The 22,315-nt window shown below is 43.4% G+C and overlaps 1 protein-coding gene across 1 annotated transcript in view; it reads right to left on the reverse strand.

Annotated features, from left to right (window-relative positions):
- The window catches only part of GRID1 (glutamate ionotropic receptor delta type subunit 1), a gene marked incomplete at its 3' end in the record, with an annotated part of 735,049 nt that overhangs the window by 227,127 nt on the left and 485,607 nt on the right, over nucleotides 1-22,315 (reverse strand). The window contains exons 6-8 of the mRNA XM_081267356.1: nucleotides 14,790-14,960; nucleotides 2,359-2,520; nucleotides 737-856 (exon numbers count right to left, since the gene is read on the reverse strand). Of these exons, the coding sequence (XP_081123482.1) occupies nucleotides 737-856; nucleotides 2,359-2,520; nucleotides 14,790-14,960 (453 nt within the window). The remainder of the gene's footprint in view (nucleotides 1-736; nucleotides 857-2,358; nucleotides 2,521-14,789; nucleotides 14,961-22,315) is intronic.

Genomic DNA, 22,315 nt, shown 5'->3' on the forward strand with positions numbered 1-22,315 from the left:
GTATAGACCATTCCTGTGAATGCCTCCAGGGTCGGCCAGGCCTGAGCAGCAGTCACTGTCCTATCTGCACTCCCATTATTAGCTCCATGCTGGCTCACAGTGACAGATCTAAGATCCATCATTCAGATAATTATTCCAACCTATTACTCATCCTATGGACTTCTTGATCCCAATCCCTTTAAGACTCTTAGCCTCATAGTCCCCCTTAACTTTGAAGGTCCCCACACGGGTGAAAGTCCATCTTGCCTCTCTTTAATCCTGAAAAACTGTACACTTTTCCCCCCAAAAGGAGTAAAATGGCAGAGTGTCACTGGAAAGATCCACCCCCAGGCCTGCCACCTGCATCAGCATCAAATAGAAAGGCCAATCCTTACTCTGAGTCACTCGACTCATCTGTCCTTCCCTTTCCACTGGGCTCCAGCACTCCCCACTCATCATCCTCCTTAAATATCATTGTTTTGTTCATGGCCTTGTCTTACTCTTGGATCTGCAGAATGCTCTGTTGTTCCCAGGGGCCCCTGCTGACCTTAGAGGCACTTCCTGTCTGGAAATCTGCCTGTGTCTATCCCCGTGCATGCCCCATCAACACCAACATCAACAGCAGCAGCAGCAGAGAGAGTTAGAGGAGCCTTCAATGCCCCCTAATACTTGGTGGGAACAGAGGGGCCCAAGACTCTTGCTGTATTCCGTGGTTCCACAGAAGGAAGGATTGGAAGGCAGGGACTCTGAAGCTTACCTTGCGCATGTCTTTGCCAAAGGTCTCACTATAGGTTGTGCCAAGGATTTCAAACTGGACATAGGGATTGGAGCTATCCTCCCGAAATTCCATCACTCCCGTGAGTCCAGTAATGTGACCCTGCAGGAGAGGAGGAAAGACCATTGAAGAGTTGGGGTGGTCAGGGTAAAAGATGGAATCACTAAGAATGAAGTGGTCACCAAGAAGAGAGCAATCAGGGTCTTGAGGAGGTTGTAGACGGCTGTAACAAGGACTTAGTCACTAGTCACTGGTAGTTCTAGGGTCTCAGAACAAGATCAATAGGCCATTTACTTGCAGGGGAAATCCCTAAGGCTTGTACCTGACATTCACACAGTCAATATGTATGATTCCTGCTATGTGTCTGGCACTGTACCAGCTGTGAGATTAAAGACAGGTGGCTTTTATCTCCACCCTACTGAGACTTAGTCTTCTCTAGTCCTGCTCCAAGGGCTTCTCTTAGCCATACCCAAGAGGAAAGTCAAAAGTCAATAAGAGCCCTATCTGACATATGGCCATAACATGAAGGGGCAACAAGTATGATCATTTCTTGAATCCTGGCTTTGCTGATTTGCCACTTTGAATGAATCATTGCCTCCCAGCTTCAGTCTGAAATTAATCAGATCCACATCACAGAGCCCACAAGAACTGAAGGAGACAATGTGCACAAAGCACAGCGAGAGGCACCAACTGGCTGTGGTGCACCTGCCAGCCCCACGTAGCTCTCCAGGGCTTAGCGGGCTCCATAGGGGCAGCAGGCAGCCCAGTACTGAGTGAGCTGTGGTGATTTCCCTTCTCTCTTCAAACCTAGGGTAAGGATCTCACCCAGCCTTATCTCTCATGGACTCTGTGGAACCAGAAGAGGCCCAGAGGCTGAGCTGGCCCATGAGGGGCTACATTCTGTTCTGGGCTACAGTAAATTCAAACAACACAAGAACATGCCACTGCTATTGAAACTATATGTAATTTATTGTGACTAAAACTTCTAATGCTATAGATTTCCCTACATCCTTGTTTAAAGCCTCAAAGCCAATTTGCTATAATAAGTGTTCCATGGAATATTCAATTCAATTCAAATCCAGCCTTCTGACATGGTGCCAGTCCTCAACACATGGTACACACCACATGTTCAAAGTACACATGTGCACATGTGTGTATACCCTACACACACACACACACACACACACACCCTGAGATCCTGGCTGATCACTAGGTGATCAGCAGTGCCCACTGAGACCACCTCTCGTGTAGAGAGTGGCAGCCTTTAGGGAGGGATACCAGACAGATATAGATAGGCAACTATCTCCATATTTTACTTGCTTGTGACCTTGGGTAATTTATTTAACATTTATAAAGTCCAATCTACTTATATTATAATGGAAACAATAATAGCAACATAGCCCTGGACTACGGATCACCCATCTTTCAGATGCTGTGACAAAAAGAATAATAAAGAGAAACCTGCACAAGTGAAAGAGGGACAGCCATGCAAAGAACCCAGCTTCAGGTCAGCTGCTGAATGGGCAGAGTGGCGGGGGGGGGGGGTGCAAAAAGATACCTGTCTTCAGCCTTGGGCCACCCAGGAGGGTGTACCCCTCACACACCTTTTTGATTGTGTCCAGCATGGACCTCCCTCCATTCCATGGCTTGGTTGATTTCCGTATGCAGTTGAGGCTTGCCATGCTATGCCACTTCCGGTCCTCCAACTTCCTATGGAAGGCATTGGCCAGCATCAGAACGCTGTCGTACAGGTAGAGGTTGGAGATCTGCAAAGATAAGGGCAATGAAACTCTCCATTGGTGCATTTCTAGAGAGCTCTTCTAGGGATAAACCGGCAGAAAATTGGAATGGCTCGGATGCAACACTAATGTGTACTGCCGAATATCTATGCCATGAGCCTCTGGCTTCCTGGAATTCATTTGACAGCCCAGCCAGGTGCTAGAGTTCCAAGCAGGATAAGACCTAGTCTTGCTCCAGGGATGAGAGTTGGAGGTTGATGTGTACATCAACAAGGAGACTCAGTGTGACCAGCACAATGATTGACACCTGCAAGCAGTCAAGTTACCTGCAGGGTAGCAAATATGGAAGGAAGAATGGGCAGAAAGCTTAGAAGGTTTAGTAGGACATTTGCAAAAACACGAAGGTATAAAGGAACAGGGCCAGTTAAGGACAGGCTCCACTGGAGTTCTCTGTAAAGGACAAGATAGTAAAGATTTTAGGCTTTGAGGGCCCTACTCAACCCTTCTATTATACCCTGAAAGCAACCATAGATAATATAAAAACAAATGGGTGCAGTCATGAGTTAATAAAACATTTACCAAAACAGAGACTGTGGTGGATTCACCCCCATGGATCACAGTTGGCTGAATCCTGGGTCAGAAAAACTGAAAATAGTTCAATATGAGTGTGTCAACAGTGTAATGGAGCCTGGGTAAGATCAAGAGGGAGGCAGAGCTAGAGCCTGCAGAGCCTCATGGGACATGCTAAGAAAAAGCAGCACAGGCATCTTTAGAGAGAAAGATAAAACTAATGGGTCTGTGTACAAAAAGCTGGTGACCAGGCCTTGGCCAAGGGAAAGACCACTCAGTCACTGATAAGCCTAGGGTGAATGGTGGCCTGAGTGATCTCATAGGAACAAGAAAGATAGTAACAGGTGGTGGAGATTCTGTTGCCAACTCTGCAATAGACCTACTGCCACGTGAGGAAACCATTTGGGATTTGCAACTGTAACCCAGTTGCAATGAATACAGCCAGACCATAGTAAAGACATAGCCCCATCTCCGAGCACTCAAGAACAAAGCCACAAGTGAGAAGTTGAATGATAGTGTGAGCAGAAGCATTGTTGTGTAGAAGGCCAACAAGTTTGGCTCACCCTCTTTCTTTCTTTTTTTTATTGGTTGTTCAAAACATTACAAAGCTCATGACATATCATCTTTCATACATTTGATTCATGTGGGTTATGAACTCCCATTTTTACCCCAAATACAAATTGCAGAATCACATTGGTTACACATCCACGTTTTTACATAATGCCATATTAGTGACTGTTGTATTCTGCTACCTTTCCTATCCGCCTCCCCTGCCCTCCCATCTTCACCCTCTTTCAATTAAAAAGACCCCAATCTGGATGAGCAGGAAACTCAGTAGTCAGCCCCTCAAGGACCTTCTAGGGCCCCTTAGAGAGGAAGGCAGCCCTATTCTCAAAAGTGCTTCTCATATCACCCCAAACCTCTAAGAGGTCACACCAAAGCAAAGGAGTGGAGGAGGAAGGTGGTAAAAGAGAGGTAGCATCCAGTCTCAGCCAGGCTTAGGGCCCCTTCCTGATAACTGTTGCCACAAACAATAGTCAGCCAAAGTGAGTCAAGAAGACCAGTCTCTGAACACCTCGGCAAGTAGCCAGCTAAAAATATTTCAAAAAAAAAAAAAAACATTACTGGATAGAAATAGGAGACCAAGTTGACTTCACAAGACACCTGAGAAGATCATGTAGGTTCCTCGGGCTGCAGGAAGAGTCCCTGCTATCCCCCAACCTCACCTTCCCTTGCTTCTATGACCCTGCACCCCATGCCTTGTTCTCTGTCTCTAATTTCTTTCTTATCCATCTTAGTCTGGGCACCCCAGGAGCAGTTCAGGAGATGGGAACTTGGGTGGTGGAACCCTCCTCTGCAACTGAAGCTGACAACAGAGGTGAACCAAGGGAGAGAGGTGCAGGGCATCAAAAACCATCTGCTCTCTCACGACTGACCAGCAGCTCATGTGAATTCTCAAGGGTGGTTTCTACCTTAACACATCCTAGTGGAGCTGACCACTTCCCCTTCAGGCGTCCCTATGCAATGGCCATTACCAAAGAGGCCTGTTCTCCTTGCCTGAACCTTTTCTGTGACTACCTTGGGCCCAATGCCTGGTGCTCTCTATGCTGTAGAAGTGAGAAGTGAGTGGAGGAGAGACACAGGTTCCAGAGGTGACAAAGATGTGCCTGAATGATTAACCACTGCTGAGCAAAACAAGTGTCCCAAGCCAAGGGAAAGCAGTGTGCCAGTGCCTCTTCAGGGGCCTGCAGCACACAGGTACTTACCTGACAGCAGAGAGGAGTCATTCCCTCTATCTGGAATTTGCCCCCTCTCCCACAGGGAACACCATAAAAGAACCATGCCCCTTGAGGCCTGAGAGAGCATTTCCCAATAAGCAAGAGGAACCCACTCCCTATTTCTGCCAGCTCCCTATTCCTCAGGAGTCCCCACTACTGTAAATTGTTTTGACATGTTTTACTCCTTCTGAAATAAACTCATAACAGAAATGTTATTATAAGAGAATATAAGCTACTCAAGGGTTGGCTTGATTTTTTTCCCCAAAAGGATAACTCAAAGCTGAGAGTCCTTGATAATGTGAAGATTTATCTTCTGAAGACATTCATGGAACTTCCCAGTCACCCATTCATAACTGGTGTTATTTAATCAGTAGGGACAATTTGACCCACGCGTCATCTTTTTACGCACTCACATATCAGGTAGAGCTACAGTACTGTCTCAGCTCTGGCCCAGACAAGCACCCATCAAATTTTCTTTTTTCCCCTCCAGCACTTCTATTCACTATGAATTAAGGTACTCAACAAATAATACATGAATGCAGAGAGGCCTGCGATGAAAAGGAAAAGCAGAACATGACTCAGAAAGGCCAAAGAAAGCCCTCAGTCCTCCCACAAGCATGTCTGCTTGAAAGGGGGAATGCATTCCAGTTCAAAGGGACAGGTTTAAGCAGTGCTCTTTTCCAAGTGTGGAGAGGCTTTACACTGCCCTCATACCACCACATCCTCTTCCATGATATACTACACACTGTCAGTACATAAATGTGTTTACCTCACCAAACTCGGCTCTTTAAGTGCTTATCTCTGGAATCCATTACCAACCAAGACACATGACTGGTGCTTAATAAATATTTGATGGATGGATGCACAGTAAACGCATAGATAGATGGAAAGATAAATAGATGGGTGGATAGGAGGATGGATGAACGGATGCATGGTTGACAAATGGATGGATGCATGGATGGATGTGTGGGTGGGTGCATAGATGGATGGATGGATGGGTGGATGGATAGATGGACACATGGGTGGATGGATGGAATGATTGAAAGATGAATGAATGGATAAATGGCTAAGTAGATGGCTGTCCAGCTGACTGAATATGTGTGTGTGTGTGTGTGTGTGTGTGTGTGTGTGTGTGTGTGTGAGGAGGAGTAGTAGCAGTAGTAGTAGTAGTAGTAGGATGAGGAGGAAGAGGAGAAGAAGTAGTAGTAGTAGTAGTAGTTGGGTAGGTGGATGGATAAATGGATTGGTAGATAAGAGTGGATATCATGCTACCTGGATTTCACAAAAAAGAAAAAATACAAAAAAAAAACCAGCAAGAAAAAGAAATTCCCTGATTCCCACTTGGGAGAGAGCTTACTTCATTTCCTCCTCATTTATAGCCTACTAAAAACATCTTCTGTTCCTCCCTTGAAGCTGTTTCCACCTACTCCATTCATTCTTGCCCCTTTTCCAATAAGAACCTGTCTCAATTACCTCTTCCTCCCTTGGGAGGAAGCTAACCTTCCAATTGTAATCTATGAATCCACCTTATGCTCCCCAACCTCAGCATCCTCATGTAGGTGATCTACTTTGAAAACAGAATTGACTGACTATTCGTTCTCTGCTGGGGATGCAGAGAGCAAGGAAGACCCTATGCTCACAGTTTACTTGTGGAGAAGGGACTTTTGTGGGAAAAGATCAAGATCAAATGGTTCAAAGGCAGTCTATGCTTGAGGCCCTCTTCCAATTCTACTAAGCAGGTGGGTGAGTATATGTGTCAGGGCTTGCTCTGCCAGGAGGAGAAGTTTGGAAGGAAGTAGTCTCACAGCTACACGGACACACACCCATGGTCACAAAGGAGCAAAAGCTCAGGCTGGTGCTATAGGCTAAAGGGCAGAGAAGGAGCCCTAGCCTGAAGGAGTCCTGGCCTCCATCCTCCAAGTTCAGGTTAGACACAGCAGAATTCATCAGCAAAGGGAAGACATGCAGAGCAGATACTGTCATGAGTGAAACCTCATGCCCACGTGGTCAGGATCCCAGTACTCTGGCATGCTAAGAACACTGTAGTACAAGTGACAGAAACCAAAAATATTCCAGATGAAGGTAAATTTGAGAAGCAAAAGGGAGTTCAAGGCCAAAATTATGGTACAGGAGAGACCCTGCTGCCAAGCCAAAGACCTAGATGCTGGTCAGAGTAACCAGAGGGAACAGTCAAAGGCAGGCAAAAAACAGCCAGGAAAGGGCTCACAGTTTTCATGGGATCCTAGAAACTCAAACTTAAGTGAGGAGAGAGCGGAAGGGGGACTAGCTGGTTTATTTAGCCACCCTGAAGATATGCACCAGGCTCCTCTTTCACTCATCCTCATACGATAGGACTCTGATCTGCTGCAGGCGCAGCTTAAGCTGGTGGCTTAATGGGATCAGCAAGAGCTTTGAATTCAGCAGAACCCAGGCCAGCTTTGCTCACTGCTAGACACCCAGTGTCTATAACAGTGCATGAGTACAACACACACTCAATAAATGTTCACTGAACAGGTGAATTAAATCTCCACTTGTACTCACTTGCTGAGTGATGTTGAACAAGCCATGTAACACCCTTAGATTTATCTTAATGACAATAAAATACAATGTGTTCTGAATCCTTGGAGAGGTGCAATGTGGTAGCCCTGATTTGCTCCCCTGTGAAATGCACACATTAATAACCCTGTGCACCAAGACTGTCCTAAGCTCTGTATGTATTTTCATTTTAAATGAAGTAGAGACAACAAGAAATGGAAGGGGCAACCTAAGGAAGAACCTAGGAAGGCTCCTAATTTCAATGTGGCGAACTGAGGGCTTGTCCAGGGGTGCCCCCAGTGGCCAGAGTCCAGGAGAAATCTAGTACATAGAAGGTAGGGACTACTGGGAAAATGAACTTGTGTCCACCAATACCTCTCATCCCCTTTCCCAAGGCTCCTTGGTCTTAAAGACTTTCAAAGGGACACAGGTTTCTGAATATCTGGTTTCTGAAGCTTGTGAGTCAGAAGACTGAGCAAAGATCAGAACTTACCATTCATCTCCAACTCCACTGCTCATCTGGGCACATGTCCACAGCCTCTCCCTGGTTTCAGCAGCACAGACATGGCTGCCTCAGCCCCTAGGATCTGGACCAGGCTTTTTAGGGCTGTATGCCCTGAGGTATTACAGAGCTACCCTTTGAAAGAAAGGTCAATTCTCTGTCCCTACAATGTTCTATAGAAAAACCAATTCAGGCAGGTCCAGAGCATGTACAGCTGGAGGTAGAGAGGCTGCACACTACCTGGACCAAGTCCCTGGGAGGGGAGCAGCATGGCTTACTGGAGTCAAACACCAAATATTTGCACGCAAGGGCTGGCTCAGCCATACGTGCCTTTGACACAGCAGATTCTTTCATGAGACCACCCAGGTGTGCAAAGGAGTTGGGAAAGGCAGACAGGAAATGCCAAAACAAGGTCAGCTGCAGGCCACACCTGGCGAAGGCACCATGCTACTCTGTGCTCTGCCACTGAGTCCCATCCTCTGTCGAAGCCCAAGGGCAGCAGTCCTGGGGAAGCCTCCCAAATGTTCTCTCTAAATGCTCACCATCTCCTGTCTGTCATGGCCTTGTTCAGGCACCCTCATTCTTCCCTTAGGAGATGGTCACCACTGGTCACTTGTCTCACAGCCTCAGGAAACTTTCCACCCCACAGAGTCATCTTTCTTGGAGACACATCCTAGGAATTTCTAACTTCAGCTACCCCATGCAAAAGGTGGGTCCTCAGAAAGGAAACTGGGAAGATAGGACACATCACTGGGAGGCAGAAAAGAGAACTTAGCCAGGAGCTCTTGATGGGGGCTAGCATATCCAAATGGATCTGCTTGGCTACTAAAGAATTAGAGACCAATCACACGAAATTGACCCAGATCCAAGGATGGAAAAATAGATCCTATATTCTTTTGAAGAGTTAGAAATAGCATTTTCATTATACCAGTAACTACCTTTCATCTAGGAACATACCTGGTGTCAACAGGAGCAAAACCCAGTAGTAAAATTGTCAAATTGATCTTCATGAGACAATAAGGAGAGTTTGCTTGAGAGGCAAAACCCAGAGGAAGAAAACAGGAAAGACAGGGAGGCCAGCAAGATGGAGAGATGTTGAAGCACCAGGATGGGGAAGCAGTGTTTGGGAACATGGAATATTCCCCAGCAGGAGAGGACTTAAAATATCAGAGGCTATTTGTGCAGCTGCAGTGAAAATACCCCTCTCTCCATCATACATAACACAAGTCTCTGAGACTTAGAGACTGTTTAGTCAGCTCAGGCTGCTTCCAGAGAGTACCTTAGACTTGGTGGCATATAAACAATAGAAAATTACTTCTTACAGTTGCAGAGGCTAGAATTCTATGATTGAAGCACTAGAAGACATAGTATTCCTTGAGAGCCTATTTCCTGGTTCATAGATGAGGTCTTCTAGCTCTGCCCTTGTGTGGTAGAAGGGGAGAACTCTGGACACTTCAAGTCCCTTTCATGACCTTAACTCTTCCCAAGGCTCCCCCGCACCCTCCCTCCAAATGCCATCAGCTTGGGGATTGATTTCAACCACAGGAATTTTGAAGGGACACAAGCATTCAGACTGTAGGAAGTGCCTTGCTCAGGTAGGAATATGTTGTCTTGGGAAACCAAGAAGACACTGATTTCCCATTTGGACAAGCATAAGGCAGGATAGAAGCAATCCTATTGGAAGCTTGGATTCCCTTCTACCTCCAAATGTAATGAAATAGAAGCCCCTGGTGAAATTGCTGAGTTCCTCAAGACAGCTGAACTCCCAAGCCTATCTGGATGTCAGCAGGCTGAGACCTCTGCATCCCCCTATCAGAACTGAAGGGAGCAGGCCTGGGGTAAACTTGTCTGCAGTACAGTCAGAGTGTCTGCCTCCCCAGCACTGGGTGTTTGTCTTTGCCTTAGTAAATCTATGACTCTAGTCAAGGGTGCTCCAGGTTTGGCTCTGTTGCATTTTAGGGGCTCAGAAATTGTGAGTCCACATTACCATGGTAAGTATCATCCTTTAAGTCAAAAGAAGATGAAGAGCAGGCCAGGGTCAGAGCCACACAGGCCAGTTGCCTCTGCATCAGACCATCGTCTGCCCAACACCAGAGCTGGAAATGTGGGAAATGTTTTCATTGCAAAAGGCTGCATTTCCTCAGGGCTTCTACAGAGCCCAGGATTCTCTTCCTTCTGTCATTAATCAAGCAAAGAGGACTGTTCAGGGAAATATCACAGATATGCAAACAGCAGGCACTGACCTCTGACCAGATCCTTAGACAGGCTCTGGTCAGACAGCAACATCAGATAAGCAGTGGACAGAGGGTCCAGCTGGGAGGACAGGCTGATGTCCAGATGCCACAGCTTGAGGAATCCATCCCCAGGCAAGGCCTCTGTGCCAAACTGCTGCCAGCCCACCTGTCCTGAGAGAGGACATCATGGTCAGACCTAAGGATGTAGCAGATGGTGGCAGAGGGCAAAGGGGACGCAGGGGGCTCGGCTCAGCACTGAATCTAAGAGGAGAGTATGGAGGGCAGAGAGGGGCATCTGTCTCTACCCAAGGCTTTTGGGACTCCAAATGTACCACACAGCCACCTGCGGTCAGAACAATAACCAGTTGCATCCAAGGAGACCACCCATGCATTTGTCCGACATGGGCTTCCTGGCTCTCCTTGTCAAATGCACCTGTCTGAGCCTTTAGGGTCACATAAACCACTGAAAATGACACAAAATCCAAGTTAGCCAGTGTGGGGAGACTCGGGAAATGCTCCAGATGAAAGACTTCTCCTGACAGGCTGACCAAAATCTTGTAGCCAGGGAAGAGTTCAGAAAGCTCTAGGGAAATAGATAAGAATATGTGGGAAGAGGGGGTTGAAATGCTTTAACAGATTGAGCATGATGGGGTGGGAAGAGTGATTCCATCAAGCCACTCACCATTTTTTTAAATGCATAAAGAAGAGAAATTCCAACCTGAGGGAGCATTTTATAATAATACTGCATTAGCCCCCACAGCTTAATTCTTGGCTCAGGCTCCACAGTGACCAGACAACACCATGTATATGGTTTGCTTGTTCCCCTTTGGAAACACATTTGAATATAAATGAAGTGGCAATGTGATAATGCGTCTGTTACTTCAATTACAGGCCTGAAGTTGCTGGGCATTGCAGTTCCGAAGACAGTATAATACAGATTTTTCTCTGAGCTAGACTGTCCGTGAAACTTGTACCAAGTCTCAGGGTTCTAAGGGACCAGTTATCACTTTTATTACTGACTGAGTCACATGAGCCCTAAACTAACTTGTCAAGAAAGCAAGAATGAGAAACACCCCCCAAATCAGACAGTACTTTGTAGGGAAAGATAAACAACACTACTACATAGTGGCAAATGCAAAGCTTTTGGAGCCACTAGAAGCTACTTATTTAGGTATTTTTCTTCCAAGGGACTTTCTTTCTACTAAATAGCTACCAAAGTGATTTGCTATAATAGCGCTTGGTTGGCTTTCAAACACAGAAAGCACTGACCACAGGCCTAATAGAGGAAGATGGAGTTTCTGAGGCCAAGAGATGGATGATCTTGCAAAAATGCCCTGCTCTTGATGGTCCTCACAGAGCCTCCTAAACCAGAATTATCATCCCAAAGGCAGCCATGTGGGGGAAGGAGCTAAGATGGACTGGAGAGCTCCATTTCCAAGAGGATTTTCATTAATTTCATCAAGACAAAGTTAATAATCCATGACATCAATGTTTTTTTTTTTCCTTGAGTTGGTTGTTCCAAGCATGTTAGAGTCTCCTCAATAAATCTCACAGCTAGAGGCTAGTAGAAATTAGTTTGCCTTCTACACTATCATTAGGAAAGAAAGAAGTGGTAATAGTTTCTGAGGAAACTCGAAGGGAATGGCTTGTAAATGAGATGAATCTACAAGCTGCCCAAGTGGCTGTTGGGCAGGAGGAGTAAATAAATCCACATTTCTCTTCCTTCAGACACTGCTCAGGGGGAAGCAGATGCAACCTAATGTAAGTAGAAGTGTCTTTAATGAAGTGTTTTACATGGATATAGATATGTTTTGCATAGAAAGAGATAAAGATCTCTTTGGCTCTGAGAGACTTGTGTTAACACCTTCATTCTTAAGATTCAGCCCATAAGTCCTTACTGAGGGTCTTCAATGAGCAGGGTCTCATATGAAGTGCTAAACTGGTATAAAAGGTATGATCTCTCCTCTCCCTAGCAAGGCAGCAATGACTAAGCACCCAGATGAGTCATGTGGACAGTAACAGGTACTCAAAGTCTTGTTATAAGGGGCTGGAAAGATGAGAAATGTTATTCTACCCATGGCAATGCTGTTAAGTATACTCAGAAAGACAGGTAGAGTATATGACTGTCCATATCTATATGGCCATGTTCAGCCTTTCCATGGAAATCTTGAATGCACCTGGCCCCACCCTCAAGAATGAGGCTACTGTTCATAGCTCAGCTGTGCTCTGAATGGTTTCCATTTATTCCTTTGCTTCATTTTCATGATAACTCTAGTGGGGGTAGGTAATATTCTCATCCCTAATGGATAGAGAAGGAAACTGAGGCACAGAATGAGAAATAAATAATTATTATTAAGTAATTAGTAACTGGAGTTACTGGGATTTCTACCCAGGCTACCTGGCTGCTATTCTGCTGCTGCTGCTGCTGCTACAACTCCAGGTCTCTATGGTATTCTTGAATTTTGCTCCTATGAATGCCTGGGTCTCAGTAGGAATAGAGATAGGGTAGGCTGTTGCAGGATTCCTGGGTCTGATATTTCATTTACTTCACTTGATGATGTCTAGCCACACAACTCAGAGCTTTGCCATTGTTTATCCTCTTGTTGGGTACAATTTAGGGTGCCCTCAGCTGCACTCTCCCTTAGTCTCCTCAGTCTTTTTGCTCTTTTGTCCTCCAATTAACAGATCCCTTGTGGCCAGTGTGTCTGATGCATAGCCAAAAGGCCCACCAATTTGTACATCGTAGTCCAGAGCAAAAAGAGTAATCATAGACCTCGATGAGAAATACCATCCACCCTCCCCTGCCTGAGCCTGTTCCACCCACCTTTGTGCAAAGGAAAGTGACCCCTCTTTTGTTCTTCCAGTAGGCTGAGTGCAGCTGGACTTAGCAATTACTGGAGAAATGAATAGAGGAATATGAGGCAGGGAAGGGCTAGGATGACATGTTTGGAGAGGAGTGAAGCCCTTCATGGGGGAAAGAATCTGGGGAAAATCTTCAGACATTTTCTGACCCCACACAGAGCAACTTCCTTCTCCTGCCCTGGATGGGGATGGGTCCTACTGCCTAACCACTTGACTGACTCCACTTCCATCCTCGTGGACAGCAGGAATAATACATACAGAGGCCCAATAAAAGGGACTTACTTGGTCCTTTCCACCTCTTCAGTCTCTAGAAAGGTGGAAGGCAGAATAGACCAGCAGCATCCCAAAATATAAAATTGCACCAAAGGCCTTTCTGACCTAGAGTCCCAGGACTCTCAAGTTCATGGGCTCTGTGGAAGCTATTGTTATACTCTCTTGATGAACATTTTCCTAAGACTCCAGACATTTCTTCCAGCTGACTGAACTGATAGGACTCCTGGCGCCATGGGCACCAAGGAAGAGGGGATTATTTCAGCTAAAATCAATGTCTGCTGTGTTTCCCACCCACTGAGAACACATTTCTTATGTTTACCATCTTTAAGATGTGTTTTCTTCCCCCAATCCCAATATAAGATTTTATGATGTGTTCAATTATCTGGCAAGTTAAATATGTCCACTACCCACTTGAGATTCTAATAACCCTGCCACCACAAATTTACAGCCCTTGATACAGTGATATCAAAATGTCCTTGGCTGTGGTTGACACTCTCATGGGCAGACGCAGTCATCTTTAACGTGGCCCAGAGACACCTGCAATCAGAATCTGGGAATCCTCAAAAGCAACTCTCTAAATTCTTTCAGGGCTATGAAAAACATATGCTTTTCTCCTCACTCCAATTCTTTTCCCAGGCCTGTACAGGTTAAGAAAGTGGAAACAGTTTCAAATGCTGCAAGGTGAGAATATTATGCATACACACTTCTGAGCAATTTTCATAATCCCAACTGGAAAAAATTTCTGTCTTGCTCTCATCAAGCATCAATGATGGTTTCCTTGTTTTTAACATTCCCAAGAGAGAAGCAGGTTTGGGACTGCCAGTGAGTACTCACTACACTGCTTCCTTATTGCTCCCAAACACCCAGAGAAAAACCCACCTTATACAACAGGCATGAAGCTCCCCATTCTATTCCAAGGCCCTAAGACAAACTAAAGCAGACTGCACATATTCTAGGGAGGTGGCCCAAGAACTGGCTATAAACACTCTGTACCTCTCACCTCAGAAAGAATGGAGCAGGTAGCCATGTCCTGGTCTGATCCCCTGACCCCTCCCTGCTTGACTGAGGATCCAGCAGTATTCTGGTTGAGCTAAGCCTCAGCATTCAGCAGATGTGCTGGGGTAGTTCCAAGTTATTTTTCAGGAGCTATCTGCAGTGACTTTTAACAAGGAAGAGCTCAAGGGAAGTCTCCGTCCCCAGCTCTCACAGAAGAACCCATCCCCACAAAGCAGTCATCACAGATGTCTAAGAAACAGCAACCTCTTCCCTGCTAAGCACATAACTTTTAAATACCAGGAGCACCCCATGAGCTAACAAGCCCTGCCTGCTGACAACAGGAATAATTTCCACAAGTGATACTCAGACACTGCCCAGTCAACTGGCTTCACCTTCAGCAAATGACAGTGTTCTAGCAATTAAAGTTAGTGGGCAATAGTACTCAGCTGGAGCCTAGGAGGTTCCACTGTATCTCCTGAAGGCGGCCAAGGGTGTGGGTAAGACTCCCGGGTGGAGGGTGCCCAGGAAGGCAGACTACACACTGACCTGCAGCATCTGGAGGTAGCCTTCCTGGGGGTCGCAGAGCAGGGAGGAGATGCGATGATTGTTCCTCATGCATTTCTGGTTGTCCTTTGCAGATGGGAAGATTTGCCGGACCACAGTCATCCTGCCCAGAGCACTATGAACCAGATCCAGGATCTCGGGGTCACTGATTTCCTGGAGAAATAACGAGACCCATGCTTACCATCAACTCATGAACTGTCATAGGGAAGAAAAAACATCTTGAGGCATACAGATCATAGCCCAAAGAGCCAAGGCAACTAAGCCAAAAGATTGGACCAGACTATATATTTCATTAGTTGCTTATTTACAAACAATATTTGCTATGTTAGGTGCAAGTAGGATTATTCATTTTCCCTGAAAGCCAGAAAAAGATGTCTGACACTAACCACCAAAGTGCTGGTTTTTATGGTGTCAAGCTTCTAGGAACCAATGCTGTCATCTATCATGGTAGGTATTAGCAAGATGTAAAGGCTAAATTCCCTATTGAGAGTCATCTACCTGATTTATTCAGGAAAAGCTGGGTTTTTTTCTGACATAGTTGATCAAAATTCAATGAGCTTCCTAGAATTCCTTAATAATTAGATTGATTTTATGAAAATATTTACATAAAAATTTTGCAAATATATCTGGGTTTGTTTTTTTTTTTTTTTTTTTGGTTTACTCATTCATTCCTTCAAATCTACCCAACATCTCTGAGGTTTGTCTTGTACTAAGTACCAGGGATACAGCCATTCAGGAGATAGAGATAATCCTATCCCGGGAATTTCTTTGTCATCACAGATTGAAATACACTGTGTCTCAGGAGCTAAGGACACCCCTTATGTTAGATCCATCATATACCAGGCTCTTTGCATGCATTAGCTCATTTAGTGTTCACAACAAACTAAAAATTCTGTGAGGTAGATACTACTCTTATCCTATTTCATCCTCAAACATAGAAATTGCAAAGAGAGTGGGCCCTTGGGGAGATCTGACCAGGAGGAGGCTTTTATGAGGAATTAGCACTGTAACTGAACTTGAGAATGAACTTTTTAGGCAAAGTGCTTGTGGAGGATTCAGCTGAGAAGCTGGGTGGATTGATGCAAATGAACCCTGCTCTGGGTAGAGACAGCAGGGTGAAATGCTAGAGTCTTCACCAACCTGGAGAGGGCAGGCTGAGCCCCTCTGCAGGGTACATTTTGAGGGCATAGAAGGAAGGAGTGAGTGGTCAGGGACAGGGCTAGAGACAGGTTCAGGACCAGATGGGAGTTTGGGGGGTCAATACATTCCACTAAAATACCTACACTAAGGGCATTGAGGAGACCTTGAAAGGTTTTAGGCACAAGTGAGTCATAATCAGATTTGCATTATCAAAACCTCTGGCTGCTGTATGAGAGAGGATTAGAGAGGAACAAAACTGGAAGAAGAGAGGATAGAGAGAAGAATGGCAGGCTGCACAGCTGGGCCCATCTCAGGTCTACCAAAAAATGGAAATGAATTTATGCTAAGTGTTCCAGCAGCAGGACAGAGGGTCAGCCAGGCTAAGAAAAACCCTAGTTCACTGTCTCCAGGAAAGTGACTAAATCAGTGGTTGGTTGCAAGTCAATATTTTGACTCTGAGAAAGTATATTTTAAAATAAGCCTTAAATCTTCTTCCTTACAGATGTCCCATTCTAAGCTCTGAGACACTGTGATGGCATAAATGGAGCTAATGAGGTTAGACATTAATGATCTGAGGTTTCAAAATCATTGGGACAAGAACATAACATTTTTAAGGGTAGGATGGAAAACAGTTTATTCAGTCACTGTCTTAAGAAGCAGTGAAGCCTGGTAAGTTAAAACCCACATGCTGAATCAGGGAATGAATAAATATTAAGGGTCGTGCTTTAATGTGATCTATAGATTCTAAGTGTGCTGAACTGCAGGAATATCAAAAAAGATTAAAGGGCTGTACTGGATTTGGCATACTAGATTTGGGTTTAAATCCACTGAAGTTTGCATTTAAGACAAAAGACTGAGAGAAGATGATCTTGCTAGATTGACACCAGTAAGACCATCAAAGGTAAAGAAACTGGTCAGGTAGGATGGACCCAGAACACAGTGGGAGTGGGGCAGAGGACACAGCCGAGTCTGAAAGTGCATGCCAGCCTCTTCTGTGTTTGCCCTGGGATCATGGCCCTGTTCTAAGCAGGTATCCAGGAAGAGAGAAATCACATCCTAATCGCACAAAAGAAAGAATATAAGAAAGGGCAACAAGTAGACCAGTGAGTTTTGCCTTGGAGAAGGAATTAAGAGGATTTATTTATTTATTTATTTATTTTTTAATCTAGAAAGAGCAAGAGGTCATGAAACACATAATTTGAATTGTACAGAAGGGAATCAGAGCCAGCCCACCTCCCAAAGGAAATGGGTGTATCTCATACCTTTTGTTTTTCCCACATTTTCCTGATGACAGAGACCACTGTAGGGGAAACAGTCATTTTCTTAGAATCCCACCTTTTTCCTTTCATTGTTTTATTAGTGCATTATAGTTATACATAATATTGGGTTTCAATTTGACATAATTATACAAGCATGGAATATAATTTTCTCCAATTCATACCCCAGTACTTTCCCTTTCCCTTCTCTCCTCCCTGTCTCCTTTCCTTTATTGTATATGTCTTCCTTCTATTTATTTGAATTTTTAAAAATTAGTCCTTTATAGAAATACATAAAGATGAAATTCACTATGTACATAGCATACATTAGTCAATTTCATTCCACCACTCCTCCCTTTTCCTGTCCCTCCTCCCTCCCTCTCAATCCCTTTACTCTATTCCACTAATCTCTCTCTAGCCCTTTTACTAAAACTCTCCTGCTTCCTCAGCTTCTGGGAGGAAGAGTCAGCAGCACCATGCTCTGCCACTATGTCAGGCAGAACCCTGGAACCTCTGTTAGGGAGCTGACTCCTAAGGTTGTATAGTACCTTGCTGTAAGTACAAGCATACCTTTCCCTGGCAACCTGTAGTAGCACCTGGGATGAGTGGCTAAGTGAGCTAGTGAGAGCTGGGATATAACCAGGGGATAGGGCCTCAACTCCTTGATGCCAGAGCCCTGGTCTGTGGACTGTTGCTCTTCTGTTCTGCCCTCCCGGGACTCCTTTAGGACTTGGCACAGCTCTCGACCAACCTCTTAGCTGCCATATTCCTTTCTCATGGTGAGGATCTTTAGGAAACTTGCAGACCTTCCTGTCTCCTCTGGCTCAGTTCTCATCCACTTACTCTGGGTCAGAGCATGGTCACACAGCCTCCCAATGCATTCTCATCCACTCCCTGTTCTGCTCCCCTGGGACTATCCTCACTGTCTAGCACAGAGATACCTGCAATCAGAATTTGGGAATCCACAAAGCAACTCCCCTAAATTCTTTCAGGGCTATGAAAAACATATGCTTTTCTCCTCACTCCAATTCTGAACCTATGAGATCAGTCAATTCTAGCAGGTTTCAGCCAGACCCTGACCCTGTCCTGTTAGTCCTGCTGGATCTCTTAAGTACTGAGATAGAATAGAAGAAATAAAAGACAGAAAGGAGACAAAAGGAAGGGGAAGAATACTATAACTTTAATCTGAAAGCTAAAGTTCTTCATACCTTCTCTCCCCAGGCCAGATTTTTTCCCCAGGTCTGTCACTCCAAAACTTCTAAGAAATCTACAAATCTTAAAGTTACTGTAAATTTACTCACTTATGAAAGTGTACAATGTTCTAACACAGATATCTTTAGAATAGATTAAGCAAAGGGATATAAAATATTTTTTAAAAAGAGAGAGAAAAAGGAGAGAGAAAGAGAGAGAGAGAGAGAGAATTTTTTAATATTTATTTTTCAGCTTTCGGTGGACACAACATCTTTATTTTATTTTTATGTGGTGTTGAGGATCAAACCCAGCGCCCCGCACATGCCAGGCAAGCGCATTACCGCTTGAGCCACATCCCCAGCCCATGAGATATTTTTTAAAACTTTCAATATAGGTACAATCCAAACATTATCTATGGATTAGATACCAGAGACAATGTCAACCTAAAGATCCTGAGAAATAGCAGGCCACAATAAACTATCTTGTGATCACCAGACTAATGTTTCCCCACAAACCTTGAAGTTTCCTTTAAGTTAAGAGCCTGAGACCCAAAAAGTACATCTCAATCTTGAGATAGTCTGTGTACTCACTCAGACTATCTCTCCCTTCAAATGCATGTTCCCAATTTTCTGAATAAATCTCTGCTTGTGCCTCTGACACTTTCTGAAATTATTTCCTGGTACATTTTTGAAGGACCCCATCATCCTGAGTTGAGGTCCTCCTCCCTGGGATCTCCTCGGACTCCCTCTGGTGACAGTACCACACAGATGTGATCAGGGATTATTCCCTGTTCACTGTTTCCTGACTGCATACTTCTGGACCAAAGTGACAGAACCTGACTTCTGGAGGATCCCAAAGGTGGAGAGGGCAATCCAAGCAACTAATTTAAATAAACTACTTGGAGAACAAATACTCTCTTTGTCTCACTTGAATATTCATTTCAAGAAGTGTTGCTGATGAGCAGAAGAAACAAGACAATATGTATACACCACTATTGGAAGTCAGTAATCCAGCAGTGAAGACAAGAGAACACATTATACACAGATGCTCACTGGAGTGCACAGGCTCAAAATAAATCTTAATTCTTAAGTTTATACAGTGAAATCTTTCTTGTGCATAAACACTGCATACATTAAAAATGAATAATAAAATGATTTTGGTGTATTTTCCATCAAACTAAGAAATAAAATAACATATCTTGGTTGGATACTTCTTCTCTCCCCCCACCAACTGCCTACTCCTTCCTCCTCAGCAGAAGTTGACTTTGTATGCTATAACTCATGTATGTAACCTTGACGACACATAGCTTGGTCTCGTATGTTGTACTTAGCTTTGCGAGGTTGAACAGTATATATGCCCCCTGAATTGTGCTTTAATGCAGTGGTTCTCAAACTTTGTTAAGCATCAGAGTCACCTGGAAACTCAATAAAATTATAAGGTCCAAACTTGTTCCACTTCAACAAGAAAAATCCCTGGATTCTCCATGAGCTCTCCAGACAATTTCAATACTCACCAACATTTAAAACCACTAGTTGAGCATTAAGGTGTTTTGTTTTGTTTGTTTATCCATGGTGATGAGTGAAGCTCTAGTTTAATATTTTTCAAAGCTAGACATTATTGCACTGTATGACTATAACCATTTATTCCCCTTATTGCTGATGACCATTTGAATGTTGGGTTTGTTTGTTATTACAAAAAAAAGCTTTTATGTATATTTTTCTTATGTATGTGTCTTGATGCATTTATATAACAATTTATCTAGAGTACATATCTAGAATTGGAATTTCTTGAGTTTTTTTGTTTGTTTGTTTGTTTTGTTTTGTTTGTTTGATACTGGGGATTGAACCCAGGGGTGCTCAACCACTGAGCCACACCACAAGTCCTTTTTATTTTTTATTTCGAGACAGGGCTTCACTAAGTTGCTAAGGTGACTCTGAACACACATCCTCCTGCTTCAGCCTCCTCGTAAGCCGCTGGGATTACAGACATATGCGCCTGTAAAATATACTAGACATGTTTATATCATACTTGACTTCTTAGTATAAATTTTAATCACCTGGCTAGAATTGGAAGTTCTTCATAAGTGAATAGAAACACATTCAAATTTACAAAGTAATGCTAAATTTCTAAATAGGTTGTATCAATTTATAATCACATGTGATAAAGGGACTTTTAGTTGCTTTACATCCTTACTTATACCTAACATTGTATGACTTCTTTATATTTGCCAGTCTGTTAGATTTTAATTTGTACTGGCTAAATGTTTCCTGTCCAGCATTTGCAGTTTTGCTCAATTTCCATTGGCTCAGTCTCTGGCATACAGATTTGTAGAACGTTATTTTTGTTTTGTTTTGTTAATTCTGCATAGTAATCCTAGGTCTCATGCTATAAATATCTTCTCTAGGTTCTGGAATATTTGGTAGAAGTAGCCCATGAAACCATATGACTTGGCTCTTTCTTTGCAAAGAAGATTGCTTTGTGGGCACGGTGCATGAATGTTTAACGTGCATGCACTGTCCTGTCGCTGGTGTCAGTGGTCTATTTTTAGGTCCATTATATCAGGAATTTGCCTATTACTTCTTGAATTCTCTGTATTTTCTTTACATATTTTAAGAATTTTTATTAGTTATATAAAGTTTAAAATGATAGCTCTTTGCTGAACATTTTACTGGGATGTATATCTCTCTTTACTTCTAACAGTGTATCTTGCCTTACAGTCCAGGGTGTCTCATGTTAAGATAGCTACCCCAGTTTTATTGTGGCTTTTATCTGCCTGCTTTAACTTCTTCCACCTCTTTAGTGTCTACCTTTCTCTGTCTCACATTTTAGTTGAGACCCTTATAAACAAAAATATACTAGACATGTTTATATCATACTTGACTTCTTAGTATAAATTTTAATCATTTATATTGATGATGATAATGAAATATTTGGATTAATTTCTGCCATATTATTGATATTGCACATTTTTGCCATTTTTTTCCTTTTTGGAATGGCCTTTTTCCCATTTTCATTTATCGACTTTTGAAGGTTATATTTTCTATGTAAGCCTTTTATCAGTTTTCCTAGACATTTAAATGCATTTCCTGAAAGTGTGATATTAATCAGTAATTTTACTCCCTTCTTCAGTGTTGACTTTCAATCCCCATCAGCCCAACTAATGTGCCAACAGCTTCCAGCATTTTAATTTACCTTTCTTTACGCTCTTCTACTGTATATTTTCATTGTTTTATAAAGTCAGTATTTATCTATGCAAGTAGTATTAACTAATATATTTGACAGACATTGTTTTCTGGGTCTCAAGCCTTACATCTGAGATTATTCTTCTAAAGTACATTATTAAAAACTTTCTTTAATATGGGGCTTTTTTGGTGATAAACTGTTTTTTTTTTCTTGTTAGAAGGTGTATTTTGGTCTCATTCTAAAAAGATAGAATTCTAAGTTGGCCTCTGTTTTCTCTTATCCCTAGAAGTAATATGACTTTGTCTACTGGCTTCCATTACTATCCAGTGTATACATTTCCTGTAATTGTAATAACAAATTATCACAAATGTAGGATAGCAGTTTTATTTGCTTACAATTCTGGAAGGTGGGAGTCCAAAATCAATCTTCCTATGTTGAAATCAAGGTGTTGGCAAAATGTACTCCTGGAGACTCTAGGAGATAACTGTTCCAACCTCTCCCTGCTTCTGGTAGATATCACCATTACTTGGTTTATATCTTCAATCATTGCATCTATGGTAACATTACTTTACTGTATAGTCTAATTTGCATTTTATTCCCTCTCTATGATGTTAGGAATTGCATTCAGGACCCATCCAGATGATCCAAGATGATCTCCCCATATCTAGACCATTAACTTCATCACATATGCAAAATCTCTTTTACCATATAAAATAATACTCTAAAATTCCATATGAC

Source organism: Spermophilus citellus, assembly GCF_964194105.1.
Source record: "Spermophilus citellus genome assembly, chromosome: 15".
Classification (NCBI taxonomy): domain Eukaryota; kingdom Metazoa; phylum Chordata; class Mammalia; order Rodentia; family Sciuridae; genus Spermophilus; species Spermophilus citellus.